This window comes from Gorilla gorilla, chromosome 3 (genome assembly GCF_029281585.2).
Source record: "Gorilla gorilla gorilla isolate KB3781 chromosome 3, NHGRI_mGorGor1-v2.1_pri, whole genome shotgun sequence".
Classification (NCBI taxonomy): Eukaryota; Metazoa; Chordata; class Mammalia; order Primates; family Hominidae; genus Gorilla; species Gorilla gorilla.
The window spans coordinates 70733724-70746792 of record NC_073227.2 but is presented as its reverse complement, the minus strand read 5'-3'; the positions used below and the strand labels follow the sequence as shown (position 1 = coordinate 70746792).

The window sequence follows — 13069 nt, the reverse complement described above, 5'->3', positions numbered from 1 at the left end:
TTATAAATCAGAACTTGCTTATTGGACTATTGGATGGGTTATGGCCCAATCCTCCAACTAGTATAGTTTCAGTTGGTGCTCACATTCTAAGATTGGTAGCTACTGGGCATTCTGGTATTTATGAGAGCTGGTGGTTTTGTCACTGACAAAAATCCAAACATGATAAACTAAAACAGCTCATTAAAACTCAACTCTCAACTGTCTCTGAGTGCCTTTAATGAAAACATCAAAAAAGCATATGGGCAGGGCACAGTGACTCATGCCTGTAATCCCAGCACTTTGGGAGGCCAAGGCAGGTGGATAACCTGCGGTCAGGAGTTCGAGACCAGCCTGGCCAACATGGTGAAACCCCATCTCTACTAAAAATACAAAAAAAATACAAAAAAAAATTAGCTGAGCATGGTGGCGCATGCCTGTAATCCCAGCTAGTCGGGAGGCTGAGGCAGGAGAATCGCTTGAACCCGGGAGGCAGAGGTTGCAGTGAGCCAAGATCGCACCACTGCACTCCAGCCTGGGTGACAGAGCCAAACTGTCTCAAAAAAAAAAAATGCATGTGTGCCAGTATTGTCAAACCCAGCAGGGATCTAAGGAACATCATTATTTACAGGTTTATTACACAGTATTTCTCATTAAAACACTAAGCAAAAATATTTTTAGATTTTTTAATTTTCAACAAATTGAACATTTACAACATTGTTACAACTGAGAACATTGACAACACAGGGATTTTCAACAGAGTACATTTAGCAAGGATTTTTTTCAGAAGAAAACAAAATGTCAGTACATTTTGTATTCCATAGCATTGCTCTGTGGAAAATTAGCTGGCATCCTGTAAAAAAAGAAAAATTGAATTAAAGTGTAAATGACCACATGAATGTGTGTATATAATGTTTGTATATAGACATTTCTATAAATATTTTGTCATAGAATAACATTAGCATCTGACATATTTCCCAGCTGTATATATATATATATATACACACACACACACACGCACGCACACAGACGAAGAAATATATATGTGTGTATGTGTGTATATATATATATATATATTTTTTTTTTTTTTTTTTTTTTTTTTGAGACAGAGTCTTGCTCTGTTGCCCAGGTTGGAGTGCAGTGGCGCGATCTTGGCTCACTGCAACCTCCACCTCCCGGGATCAAGCAATTCTCCTGCCTCAGCCTCCTGAGTAGCTGGGATTACAGAAGTGCACCACCATGCCCAGCTAATTTTTGTATTTTTAGTAGAGACAGAGTTTCACCATGTTGGTCAGGCTGGTCTCGAATTCCTGACCTCTAGTGATCTGCCCGCTTTGGCCTCCCAAAGTGCTGGGATTACAGGGGTGAGTCACCGTACCCGGCCTGTCTGTATATTTTTAACTATATATCATTTAATCTGTCTCTAATGGAACACTTATTCTGTATGTCTGTGTCTTCCAACAGTTTACAGTATTTAACTATTTAAAAGTGATTTCCTAAAGCTCATTAATACCAATAAGATTTATGAATAAGCTATTTCAAAAGCTTACATTTACTCCTTGTATATCTATTTCCTCCTATATTTGCAACTAAATCATTCTATTTTATGTTTAACCACTTTCTAAATAAATATAGGTCATCACGATAGAGAAAGGCCTTAGAAAATCAGATGAGAAAAACAAAGAAAAAATGATTATTATATTGTTTTTCTATTGGCAAAATAAAATGAAATCACGAGTACATTAGTTTATGTACACCCTAATCTTGAAAATAATCTGAATAAAGCAATTATTCTCAATTTTGGAGGTTTTTTTTTTTTACTAAATTCACCAAATCATGGATTAAATTGTTTCACATTGTGAACACTCTAATACTTATTTCAATGTTACAATCTCAGGTATTTTTTCCCATTTAATATTAAGCTATTTAATAAAATTTTTAAATGCCAATGTACATTTATAATATTATAAAAGATAAAATAGTTTCTTTTCCATTAGCTCTCTGTTCTTTGTTCCTTGAAAAAATACAAAATTAAGGATATGTTTTCTCATATTCCTTATGTGAACATAATTTATCAGGCCTCTTCTGAAGCAGGAGTTAATACCAAACACAGTCTGCAAATTCAAGTTCCTAATTATGTCCCATGAGCACATTAAATTTTTCCTTCGCTTTTCCACGATTTGAATCTTTTATTTCTTTCTTTTCTAATTGAATTGGCTAACACATTAAGAACTACATTAAATAAGAAATTAGAGAGTATCTTTATCTTGTTCCTGACATTAACGGAAAAGCTCCAAAGTGTTTCACTAACAAGCCAGCTACTGTACTAACTTGGTTTGAGACCATTATATAAATCATGTCAAGAAAGGATTAATCTCTTCCTAATAGATCAGAAATTGATGTGAAATTTTACCAAAAGCATCTGTTGAGATTATCATAATTTTTCTTCTAATAGTGAAAACTTTTAACACACTTCTTAACGTTGAACCATCCTTGAGTTGCTGGAACAAATCTTAGTTAGTGCGGTCGTAAAATTATTTAAGTATACTGATGAATACTGTTTAATAATATTCCTTTTAAATTTTTACATTAATATTTATAAATACAATTTACTTACAGTTTCATTTTTTATACTTTTTTTAAGTTTTTGTATTAATATTATGCTGGCCTCATAAAAATATTGGGTACTTTTTCTTCTTTCTCTGAGCTGAAAAAATTCAAAATTATTGGCTTAGTACTTTTTGAGGGTATATTGTGGGTATAGTTTCTTTTTTTTTTCTTCTTCTTCTTTTTGAGACAGAGTATAGTTTTGAGTGGGCATAGTTTCCTTTTTTTTTGCTCTTGTTGCCCAGGCTGGAGTGCAATGGTGCAATCTTGGCTCCCTGCAACCTCCGCCTCCTGGGTTCAAGTGATTCTCCTGCCTCAGCCTCCCGAGTAGCTGGGATTACAGGCATGCACCACCACGCCAGGCTAATTTTGTATTTTTAGGAGAGACAGGATTTCTCCATGTTGGTCAGGCTGGTCAGGCTCCCGACCTCAGGTGATCTGCCCACCTTGGCCTCCCAAGGTGCCGGGATTACAGGCGTGAGCCACCATGCCCGGCCAAGGGTATAGTTTCTAGATAACATTTTCCAATTTTTCCCCATACCTATTAGTCTGTTTAGTGTTTTTCTTTCTTCTGAGGTCAATTTTGGTAGCACCTACATTATTAGACAATCCTCCATTTTATCCAGCTTTCCAAACTGATGTGTAGAGAGATGGGAAAAGTACTCTTTCATGATTTTTATTTCTTCTCTGTTTTAATTTCTCTTTTCATTTGTACTTTTCTATATTTATGATTTTATCCTTTTTCTTGATTACACTAGTATAATTTATTTTATTTTTTGTAAAGAATTACTGACAGATTTTTGCTTTGTTTACCGTCCTTCTACTTTACTATTTTTAACATCAATTTCTTCTTTCATTTTTATAACTTTCTTCCTTCTGCCTTCTTGAAGTTTACTTTGTTGTTGTTGTTTTGGTTGTGGTTTTTTTGTGTGTGTGTGAGATAAGTTCTTGTTCTATTGCCTTGGCTGGAGTGCAGAGGAAAGATCATAGCTCACAGCCTCAAACTCCTGGGCTCAAGCGATCCTCCCATCTCAGCCTCTGAAGTAGCTAGGACTACAGGCATGCACCACCACATCTGGCTAATTTTTTTCTTAAGTTTTTGTAGAGATGGGGTCTCAAAATCCTGTGCTCAGGTGATCCTCGTGCCCTAGCCTCCCAAAGTGATGGGATTACAGGCATGAGCCACTATGCCCAGTCTAAAATGAATGATATATTTGAAAAAATATGTTCAGCATAAAATCTGGATTTAGGATTACAAAACTTAATAGAATACACTTTTATTTCTGTGGTATAAATTTATGAATCTGCATTTGGGTTTGATTTCAACATTTATTGTCTAATAAAATATTAGGATTAACATATTTATTAAACATGTGGGAACAGTCAACAGCTACTAAATTTCTACTCTATGTCCAGCACTGAGGTAGAAATTCTGGTAGCACAAAAGAAGAGGTAACATTCTCTCATGTCTTTCCACATTTTAAAATATTCTCTAGAAACTGGTAAATCACTAGCTTTTATAAAGAATCTTTGAGTTTCAGTTATTTAGATGACAGAAGTACTTTCAGTCTGTAAATCTTGGCCCGTTATGATAGACACTGATTACTGCAATAAGAATTCATTCCTTGACATATCCTACTTGCACAATAAATGATGATAAGATCAATGTCTACAAAATCACTTATGATCATTACTATTGTGACATAGTCTGAGGAATAAATGACATAGGCAAAGCAAATGAGGCCCTAAAATACTGGTATTTTCTCATTACAATAAAGCCCTTACAGCTCCTATCATTGTAGTATTTATATGGAACATTCATGTACATATGCAATCAAATAATAGAAATATATTTAGCATAGTTTAATTTGTGACTATTTGAAAACAACAGAAAATGTCAAACTGTGTTGAACTGTGAAATGCATACTATTTTATTTATTTATTTGTTTATTTATTTCTCACATACCATTTTAAATGAACCCTGCTGACCTTCTTCCATTCCGTGGCTGAAAAATAATAGATTAGAAATAAATCAGTGTAACTAAAGATGCAAGCTAACAGTCATAGAAACAGATCGATGATTTAGAGGAGTGTTTGAAGTGCATCACAATCATCTAGAGGGCTTTTCACAACATAGACTGCTGGACCCCATAGCCAGAATTTCTGATTTAGTAAGTCTGAGAATCCTGAGAAATTTGTATTTCTAACAAGTTCTGAGGTGCTGCTAATGCTGCAAAGACCACCATGAACTAGATGCTATTTGACTTTGCTTATTTCCTTGATGGTACCAACATTTTAAAACAAATGTTCTCAATTTTAATTTGATATGAACCAAAATGAACTTACTGAGGTCAGGGCTGTTTAGCTGCTTACTCCCTCCTGCTATCAGTCCAATTCCTTCATTCAACCCATTCTCTAATTTGCTGTTAGAATTATTTTCCAAAAGGCAAATCTTACCACATTTGCCCCCTCCTTAGCCTTTAGTGTAAAGCTGAAATTTCTTAGCTAAATATTTCATCAACCAATTCCCATTGATGCTTCAGGATTCAGCCCTTGAAGTCTTCTCTGTACCTCTTCCATTCCCCAGCTGGAATTAAATGCTTTTCTTTTGGAAATCACGGCCTTTGGACTACAAGTGCATTTCACACAGTACTTTATATTTGTTTACTTATCTGTTTTGGAGCCTATCTAAATTCCTCGAGCATAGGAATGGAATCCTATCTGTCTTTATAGTCCCAGCCCTTGGCACATTGCTCAGCACCCAGTAGAAGTTCAATAAATAGTTGTTGAATGAATTAATTAAAACTTTCTGGTAATGTATTAAGGATGCAAATATTTTGCAAAGTGTAGCTGCCTAGAAAAAAAACCTCACATTTTATAGACAATGTGGACAAACAAAATCAGAACTGTAATCCTGAAATTCTGTCTACTTATACCTTTTATTATGGCAGGTTCTTTTAATTTTAAGAATTTGTGAAATTATTCATAACTCTTCCAATCTACTGAGTCAAAAATTTTGTAAATCCATAGAACATAAGGAATAGTGTATCTTTAAGACAGTTACTTTCTATACATAAAATGTCATGGAATTAAAGTGTCAAATAGGTGAATGCTATTTGAGGTGTTTAAACATGAGCAATAGATCAAAGAAGAGATCAGAGATCAGAGATACTGTGGTATTGAAGCAATAAGGTGGTGACAGAAGTGAATGTCAGACTGTAACACCTGATGCCAAACATCTATAAACTTTAAAACTTAATTGAAATGTAAAAGTTAAATACACAGGGAACATATTTTTAAATTTTGGTGTAGATTGATTTTTTAAAAATACAGTATGTACCTACCCTGAATAAAAAATATCCTCGACTTTGACTTGCAAAGGGACTTTGGAATTCTTCCTAGAAGAGAAAATGAGGGCATTACAAATCACATAACACTAAAAATAAGTGCAAATTCTCCTTGAAAGTACATTGAGGGTCAAAATTACTTTCAACTATCATAACTAAACATAGAGGGAATCAGGGACTTGAATAGAGAATTTTTGTATCATACGTGAAAATTTTCAACAACTAGCAGTATCATCAGAATCTTATATTTAAAAATAATTTCCTTGTCAGTGTGACAGATTTGCCTTTCAGGAATTTTGTCAGTTGTAGGTGAATTCATCAATAAGTAGAAAGAGAAATGACAGACATTTCATAATTGACTATATTTAAAATCTCCTTTCAGCATTTTGTTAGAATGAAATAATTTATTTAAAATACATATTGCATGTGTTAACCCACGAACAGGGGAAAATATAAAACAGAATTGTGTCAAAGCTAAAAAATATTATCCAATATTTCTACAGAAATGTAGTTTGAAATTGAGGGACAAATTTGGTAAATTACATTTATTCAATGAAGCTTTAGGACAGATGTTCCTAATATAATTATATGTGCAGAATGTTAATTTTTAAATATCCAAATATTAACAGGAATGACCCAATTATTCATAATAAGTATATCTTTTTCTTAAACATTTCATTTTAAGCTTCATGAAAAAAATACATTAACATTTTATGGTTTCCATAAAATTGGCTTATAGCTTCAACTTCCTATTTTCATTAACAATTACCTATATCATAAAAGCATTATCAGCATGGCTATCACCATGAAATCTTTCAGCCAAGACCTTTTTCAACTATTTTATAATATGAATACAATCATATTAAATTCTAAGAAATGGCTCTGATGTATGTTTAAATTCTGAAATACTTAGTTTGCAACAAATGTATCTTAAATCCTCAATATTTGTACTTTTCATCTTTACTATAACTCCCCAAATTACTTAATATTGAAAAAAATCTGTATTTAAAAATGTACACACTGTATACATGTATCAAAATATCACGTGCACCCCCAAAATATGTATAACTATAATATACCAATGAAAAATAAAAAATAAGTTTTTTTAAGTTTTCAAAATTTAAAAAAATGTACACATATAAACCATATGTTTATATACCTATATAAGCAACGTTCTCAGCTGGGCACAGTGGCTCATGCCTGTAATCTGAGCACTTTGGGAGGCTGATGTTGGAGAATCACTTGAGCCCAGGAGTTTGAGACCAGCCTGGGCAACATAGAGAGACCTAGTCTCTACAAATAATAAAAAAATTTAGCCAGGTGTGATGGCATACACCTGTGGACCCAACTCCTCAGGCTCCTCAGGAGGCTGAGGTGGGAGGATTGCCTGAGCCCAGGAGGTCAAGTCTGCAGTAAGCCATGATCACGTCACTGCACTCCAGCCTAGGTGACAGAGAAAGACCCTGTCTCAAAAAAAAAATAATAATAAAAATAAAAAAATTCAAATGCATATTATATTAAAGAGAAAAAACTAAAAGGCCGGACAAAATGTAAATTTAAATGTGCCAAATACAAACTTCCAAATGCTAAACCCAAACATACAGATCTTTTTAGAGTTTTATCATTAGCATAGAGCATCATATAAAATAATTTGGGAGGTAGAGATAAAAGATGTAGGAATGATATTGGAAGATGTCTAGCAAACAAAATTTAAGAAAAGTGTTTTAAGATCTAAAACCTCATTTCTTCAAGAATTCAAAATATTTCACTATCAAAGATATATTTTAAAATTAGATGACTTAGGCCCAGCAAAGCGAACACTCTCCTGCAATTGCATTTCTATTCATCTTTTACATTATTTTCTTTCACAGCTTTCTAGGAAATTGACTGGCTGCAAAATACCCTTAAGATCTATCATTTATCTGAAAATATAGATGGTATCACTGAAGATGGAAAATTCAGTCAATGTACTAAACTGGCCACAATACTGAGTGATTAGCTTTGGTTTTGTAAATCACAGCACTGAAATAATGTAGTCACACTAATGATTGTTGGTGTCTTTTAAGAAACTGTATCTTTAAGTTGAAATTGTTTACTAATTCATAACTCGAGCAAACACTTTTAAGAAGTAAAAGTTAAATCAAAAAAGCACGTATTACTTCTAGAGTTTGATGACAACTGCTTTTTTCTTCATTCTGCAAATTCTAAAATTTTAAGGGGCTACTGCCTAAGATCTTACATTTCTCTTTACAGTTGGCATCAGATATTGTCTTCTTTGATGGAAACTTCATTTAAGAATGTGAAGATTCTAGGGAGGAAATACTGGCCATAAAAATAAATTTTGAGGAATATATTCACCTAAACTCTATGTGTTTTTAAAAGTATCTGAAAACTTTGGGTAGCACTTTAAGAAGAATAAATTAAATATGGTATTGAAATTAAGGAAAACTTTGATGATCTGAACTCAACTTTTTTTTTTCTTTTTTTTTGAGATGGAGTCTTGCTCTGTCACCCAGGCTGGAGTGCAGTGGCACGATCTCGGCTTACTGAAACCTCTGCCTCCCTGGTTCAAACGATTCTCCTGCCTCAGCCTGCCAAATAGCTGGGATTACAGGTGCCGCCACCATGCCAGCTGATTTTTTTTTTTTTTGTTTTTGTTTTTGTATTTTTAGTAGAGACGGGATTTCATCATGATGGACAGGCTGGTCTCAAACTCCTGACCTCAGGTGATCCGCCCACCTCGGGCTCCCAAACTGCTGGGATTTCAGGCGTGAGCCACCGCGCCCAGCCTGAATTCAACTTTTAATAATAAAATACATAATTTAAAAATAAAATAATAAAAGTATCCAAGATTAAACTATAAAGGGTACAGCATAGTGAAAAAAAAATTGCCTAGATCAGAAGTCAGAAGACTATTTTGTACTTTCTCTTACTAATACGATCTGGGGAAACTCCTTCAACTATTCTGACTTGCTTTCCCTTTTGTAAATGGGAAATAATACTTGTATAAGTACTAACGGAGTTCCTCAAAGGATAAAATGAGATAATATAAGACTGAAAATTATAATGTATTACAGCAAGGGAAGGCATTACTTAAAAATAATCCTAGAGGCCGGGCGCAGTGGCTCACGCCTGTAATACCAGCACTTTGGGAAGCCGAGGCGGGCGGATCACGAGGTCAGGAGATCGAGACCATCCTGGCTTACACGGTGAAACTCCGTCTGTACTAAAAATACAACAAATTAGCCGGGCGTAGCGGCGGGCGCCTGTGATCCCAGCTCCTCGGGAGGCTGAGGCAGGCGAATGGTGTGAACCCGGGGAGCGGAGCTTGCAGTGAGCCGAGATCGCACCACTGCACTCCAGCCTGGGCGACAGAGCAACAGTCCGTCTCAAAAAAAAAAAAAAATATATATATATATATATATATATAAAATCCTAGAAATTATCAGTGTTACAAGGGTTAGGATTTTTTTTTCTTTTTTTTTTTTTCGAGACGGAGTCTCGCGCTGTCACTCAGGCTGGAGTGCAGTGGCGAGATTTCAGCTCACTGCACCCTCTGCCTCCCGGGTTCAAGCGATTCTTTTGCCTCAGCCTCCCGAGTAGCTGGAATCACAGGCGCCCACCGCCACGCCCGGCTAATTTTTGTATTTTTAGTAGAGACGGGGTTTCACCATGTTGGCCAGGCTGGTCTCAAACTCCTGACCTCAAATGATCCACCCACCTCAGCCTTCCAAAGTGCTGGGATTACAGGCGTGAGCGACAAGAGTTAGGATTCTTTTTAAATGACTGTAAAATCTTCACAGTGTAACACAGTAAGAATGTGTTAATGGGGTTACATTCATCTTACACATAGATGCTGGATTTAGGTCACATTTTTTGTTGAAAAAAACAAAGTATATATATTTAGTTTCCGATATTTACTTCACGAACCATACTCTTACTTTTTTTTTTTTTTTTTTTTTTTGAGACGGAGTCTCGCTCTGTCACCCAAGCTGGAGTGCAGTGCAACCTCTGCCTCCTGGGTTCAAGCGATTCTTGTGCCTCAGGCTCCGAGTACCTGGGATTACAGGCATGCGCCAATATGCCTGGCTAATTTTTTTTTTTTTTTTTTTTTTTTTTTTTTTTTGTATTTTTAGTAGAGACGGGGTTTCGCCATGTTGCCAAGGCTGGTCTTGAACTCCTGACCTCAAGGGATCCACCCACCTGGGCCTTCCAAAGTTGAAGGGATTACAGGTGTGAGCCACCAGGCCTGGCCTACTCTTAACAACATTTAAATACTTGGGCAGAAAGCTTGCCATCCTAGCTATTTGCCAAGCTGGATACAGAGGGGCAGTACATTGTCCTTTATTTGTTCTCTTATTCCTACCTAAGGACTGGACAAAAGCAGTGTCCTTTCTTAAACCAAGAATAGATTTTCTCACCAAAAGTCATTGCTTTTGGAAAACAGTATAATTCCAGCTTTCCTCAATGTCCACAGCTTCAGCTAGAAGGGACACAATATTGCAGGGGGCCATGGAAGGGCGGCCTGAACAATTCTCTTCTAGTCTGCAAACAGATGCTCTTACATTGGCTAACTGGGTATTAGTGTGGGCTTATCCTGAAGAGCAGCATTTGATGAACTACCACAGCTGGGAATTAACAGAAAGGGCTGCCCCACACGGAATGGCAAAGCCAGCATGCAGTTTGTATTACATACGTCCACTCTGAATCTCTTCATTCTTCTCTCATGCAGGTGAGGAACGAGCTGCAGCAACGGATGCACAACTGACGACTGAGAGGACATGAACACACACGTGAATGAGTGCATGGCTTCTCAGCACTGGCCATCAAGACGGTTTCCTATTTGTTTTTGTTTTTACCCACTAAACTTGTCCCAGACAAAACAGAAAATTAAAGATGTCACCTAAAACAGGTCATTGGGAGCAATTCAAAGAACTGTGGAGAATAAACCAAGAGGTGGGATAAAATTTGGTAGCTCTACGCTGGGATTTTTATCCTCATATTGAGAAGAAGCACTTTCCTGACGGCTGCAGCTCTCTTGTGAACTGTCAGCAAGTAAAACCCCTCACTGCCTCTTTGAGAGGCAAAAGGCAGTCTGTCTGTTACTAGACTTACTCAAAATAATTCGGACCAGGCGAAACCCACACTGCCAGTAGCAATTTTCCACTATAAACATGTTAATCTGGAAGATTATACTATACACACATCTAATAACCTCCTTTATAAATTATATACTTAAAACGGAAATGTTGGGAGCAAGACAACAATGTGTGAAAATGACAATGTGTTCTCGATAGTGAAAACTGTGACTAAGATACATTTTCCCAAAATGTAAAGGTGCCAAGCCAAAGAAAATGAAAGCACACTTGAGATATGTAGCTACCTACCTGACATGGCTGCATTTTTTAAAAAGGTATGGGTCACATTGAGACTTCTCATTAATCTTAAATTCATTTATCACATGGATTATGTTGAGCCCTGTATAACAGTTATCTGTTAACTAATTCAACTTGAACTTGGTGTAAAGCCAGTATAATCTTTCGCCTCCTCATATGTAATATTCCATGTGATAAATATTTCAAACTGAGTTTAAGATTATAGTTACCTTTCCATAGGTATATATCTGTTTAAAATACACTATGCTCCTCATTCCCTAAATTGGTTCATGGAAGTGAATCACAAGTGTGGAAATAATATTATAGTCAAATAATTTCTAAGTATTCTAGATTGAAACACCAAGTAGGTTGGTTAGCATTTTTAAAACCCATGCATACAAAAAGAAAAACTACCGCTAATACTACATGATTTTAAAGTGAACTGAATTCAAATTATTGGTTTTTGGCTAACCTTAGAGAATACATTCTCACATTAAATGCCTAATTACTAATAAGAAGATCTTACGAATAGAAGAGGATATTTCTAATTATATTTAATTACATTTTTGACAATCATTCTTTAAAATAAAAAATGCCCTTGGATCAAATGATTTTTAAATTTGCAACAATTGCCATCTGAAACAATATGTTTTACTTATTTATTTGCTTTTTTTATTTTCTTGGTCTTTAGAATGTGTTTCACAAAAGCAGGGATTTTTCTTTCTTTTGTTTTTTTTTTTTTTTTTTTGAGACAGAGTATCGCTCTGTCGTCCAGGCTGGAGTGCAGTGGCGTGATCTCAGCTCACTGCAACCTCCACCTCCTGGGTACAAGCAAGTCTCTTGCCTCAACCTCCCGAGTAACTGGGACCACAGGCGTGCCCCACCACACCTGGCTAATTTTTGTATTTTTAGTAGAGACAGGGTTTCACCATGTTGGCCAGGCTGGTCTCGAACTCTGGACTTCAAGTGATCCTCCCGCCTCGGCCTCCCAAACTGCTGGGATTACAGGCATGAGCCACCATACCTGGCCAGGGATTTCTTTTTTAAATTTTGTTTTATTTATTGCTATATTTCTAGTACCTAGGATTGTGCCTGGCACATAGCATATAGCTAATACTTTGTAAATAACTGTTAAATGAATGAATGAATGTATTAACGAATCAATTTAATGTACAGGTAGTAACTGACATATAAAATAAATCAAATGTATAATAAATATTGAATTTCATTCCTTTACTCACATATAAACTTTTAAGTTAAAAAATTTGAATTCTGATCTAGCTCTATTATGCTGCAAAAACAGTTTCATTCTTTTAAACAAACATTAGTGATTACTAAGAAGTAGTTCTACAACTTACCACAACATTTGACTTGCCCAACTTCTGTGTCTTCGAATAATGAAATAAGAACTGTTTAAAAAAAGCAGTAAGTTTTACTATAAAAATTAATGGTTCCCTTATTATTTTATAAGGTATAGATGTATGAAAATCATCTTACCCTTTTAGTATTATCCTTTTCATCTTGTTCCTATTGAAAAGAGATATTGTATATATCATTATATATTGTAAAATTTTACTATCTTATATACAGTAATTTTATAATGTTATAACACATAATTATTTAAAATACATGACTCATGTTACATATAAAATACAATACTGAAATTAGCTAAGCATCCGTTGCTCTAAAAATAAATGGGAAATTAATTGAATATTGTTTACAAATAAAGATGTGCATAAAGATCTCTTTACTGCAACTTTATTC

The 13069-nt window shown here is 35.3% G+C and overlaps 1 protein-coding gene across 4 annotated transcripts in view; it reads right to left on the bottom strand.

Annotated features, from left to right (window-relative positions):
• Positions 1 to 648: 648 nt before the first annotated feature.
• NMU (neuromedin U) overlaps positions 649 to 13069 on the bottom strand; it is a 34965-nt gene continuing 22544 nt past the window's right edge. The window contains exons 5-10 of one of the 4 annotated variants that reach the window (XM_019025100.4): positions 12803 to 12832; positions 12664 to 12714; positions 10627 to 10701; positions 5928 to 5981; positions 4550 to 4589; positions 649 to 829 (exon numbers count right to left, since the gene is read on the bottom strand). In XM_019025100.4, the coding sequence (XP_018880645.1) occupies positions 4554 to 4589; positions 5928 to 5981; positions 10627 to 10701; positions 12664 to 12714; positions 12803 to 12832 (246 nt within the window). In that variant the 3' untranslated portion in view covers positions 649 to 829; positions 4550 to 4553. Of the gene's footprint in view, positions 830 to 2598; positions 2684 to 4549; positions 4590 to 5927; positions 5982 to 10626; positions 10702 to 12663; positions 12715 to 12802; positions 12833 to 13069 lie in introns of those variants that run through there. The other 3 variants (XM_063705112.1, XM_063705113.1, XM_063705114.1) reach the window with 3 other exon arrangements.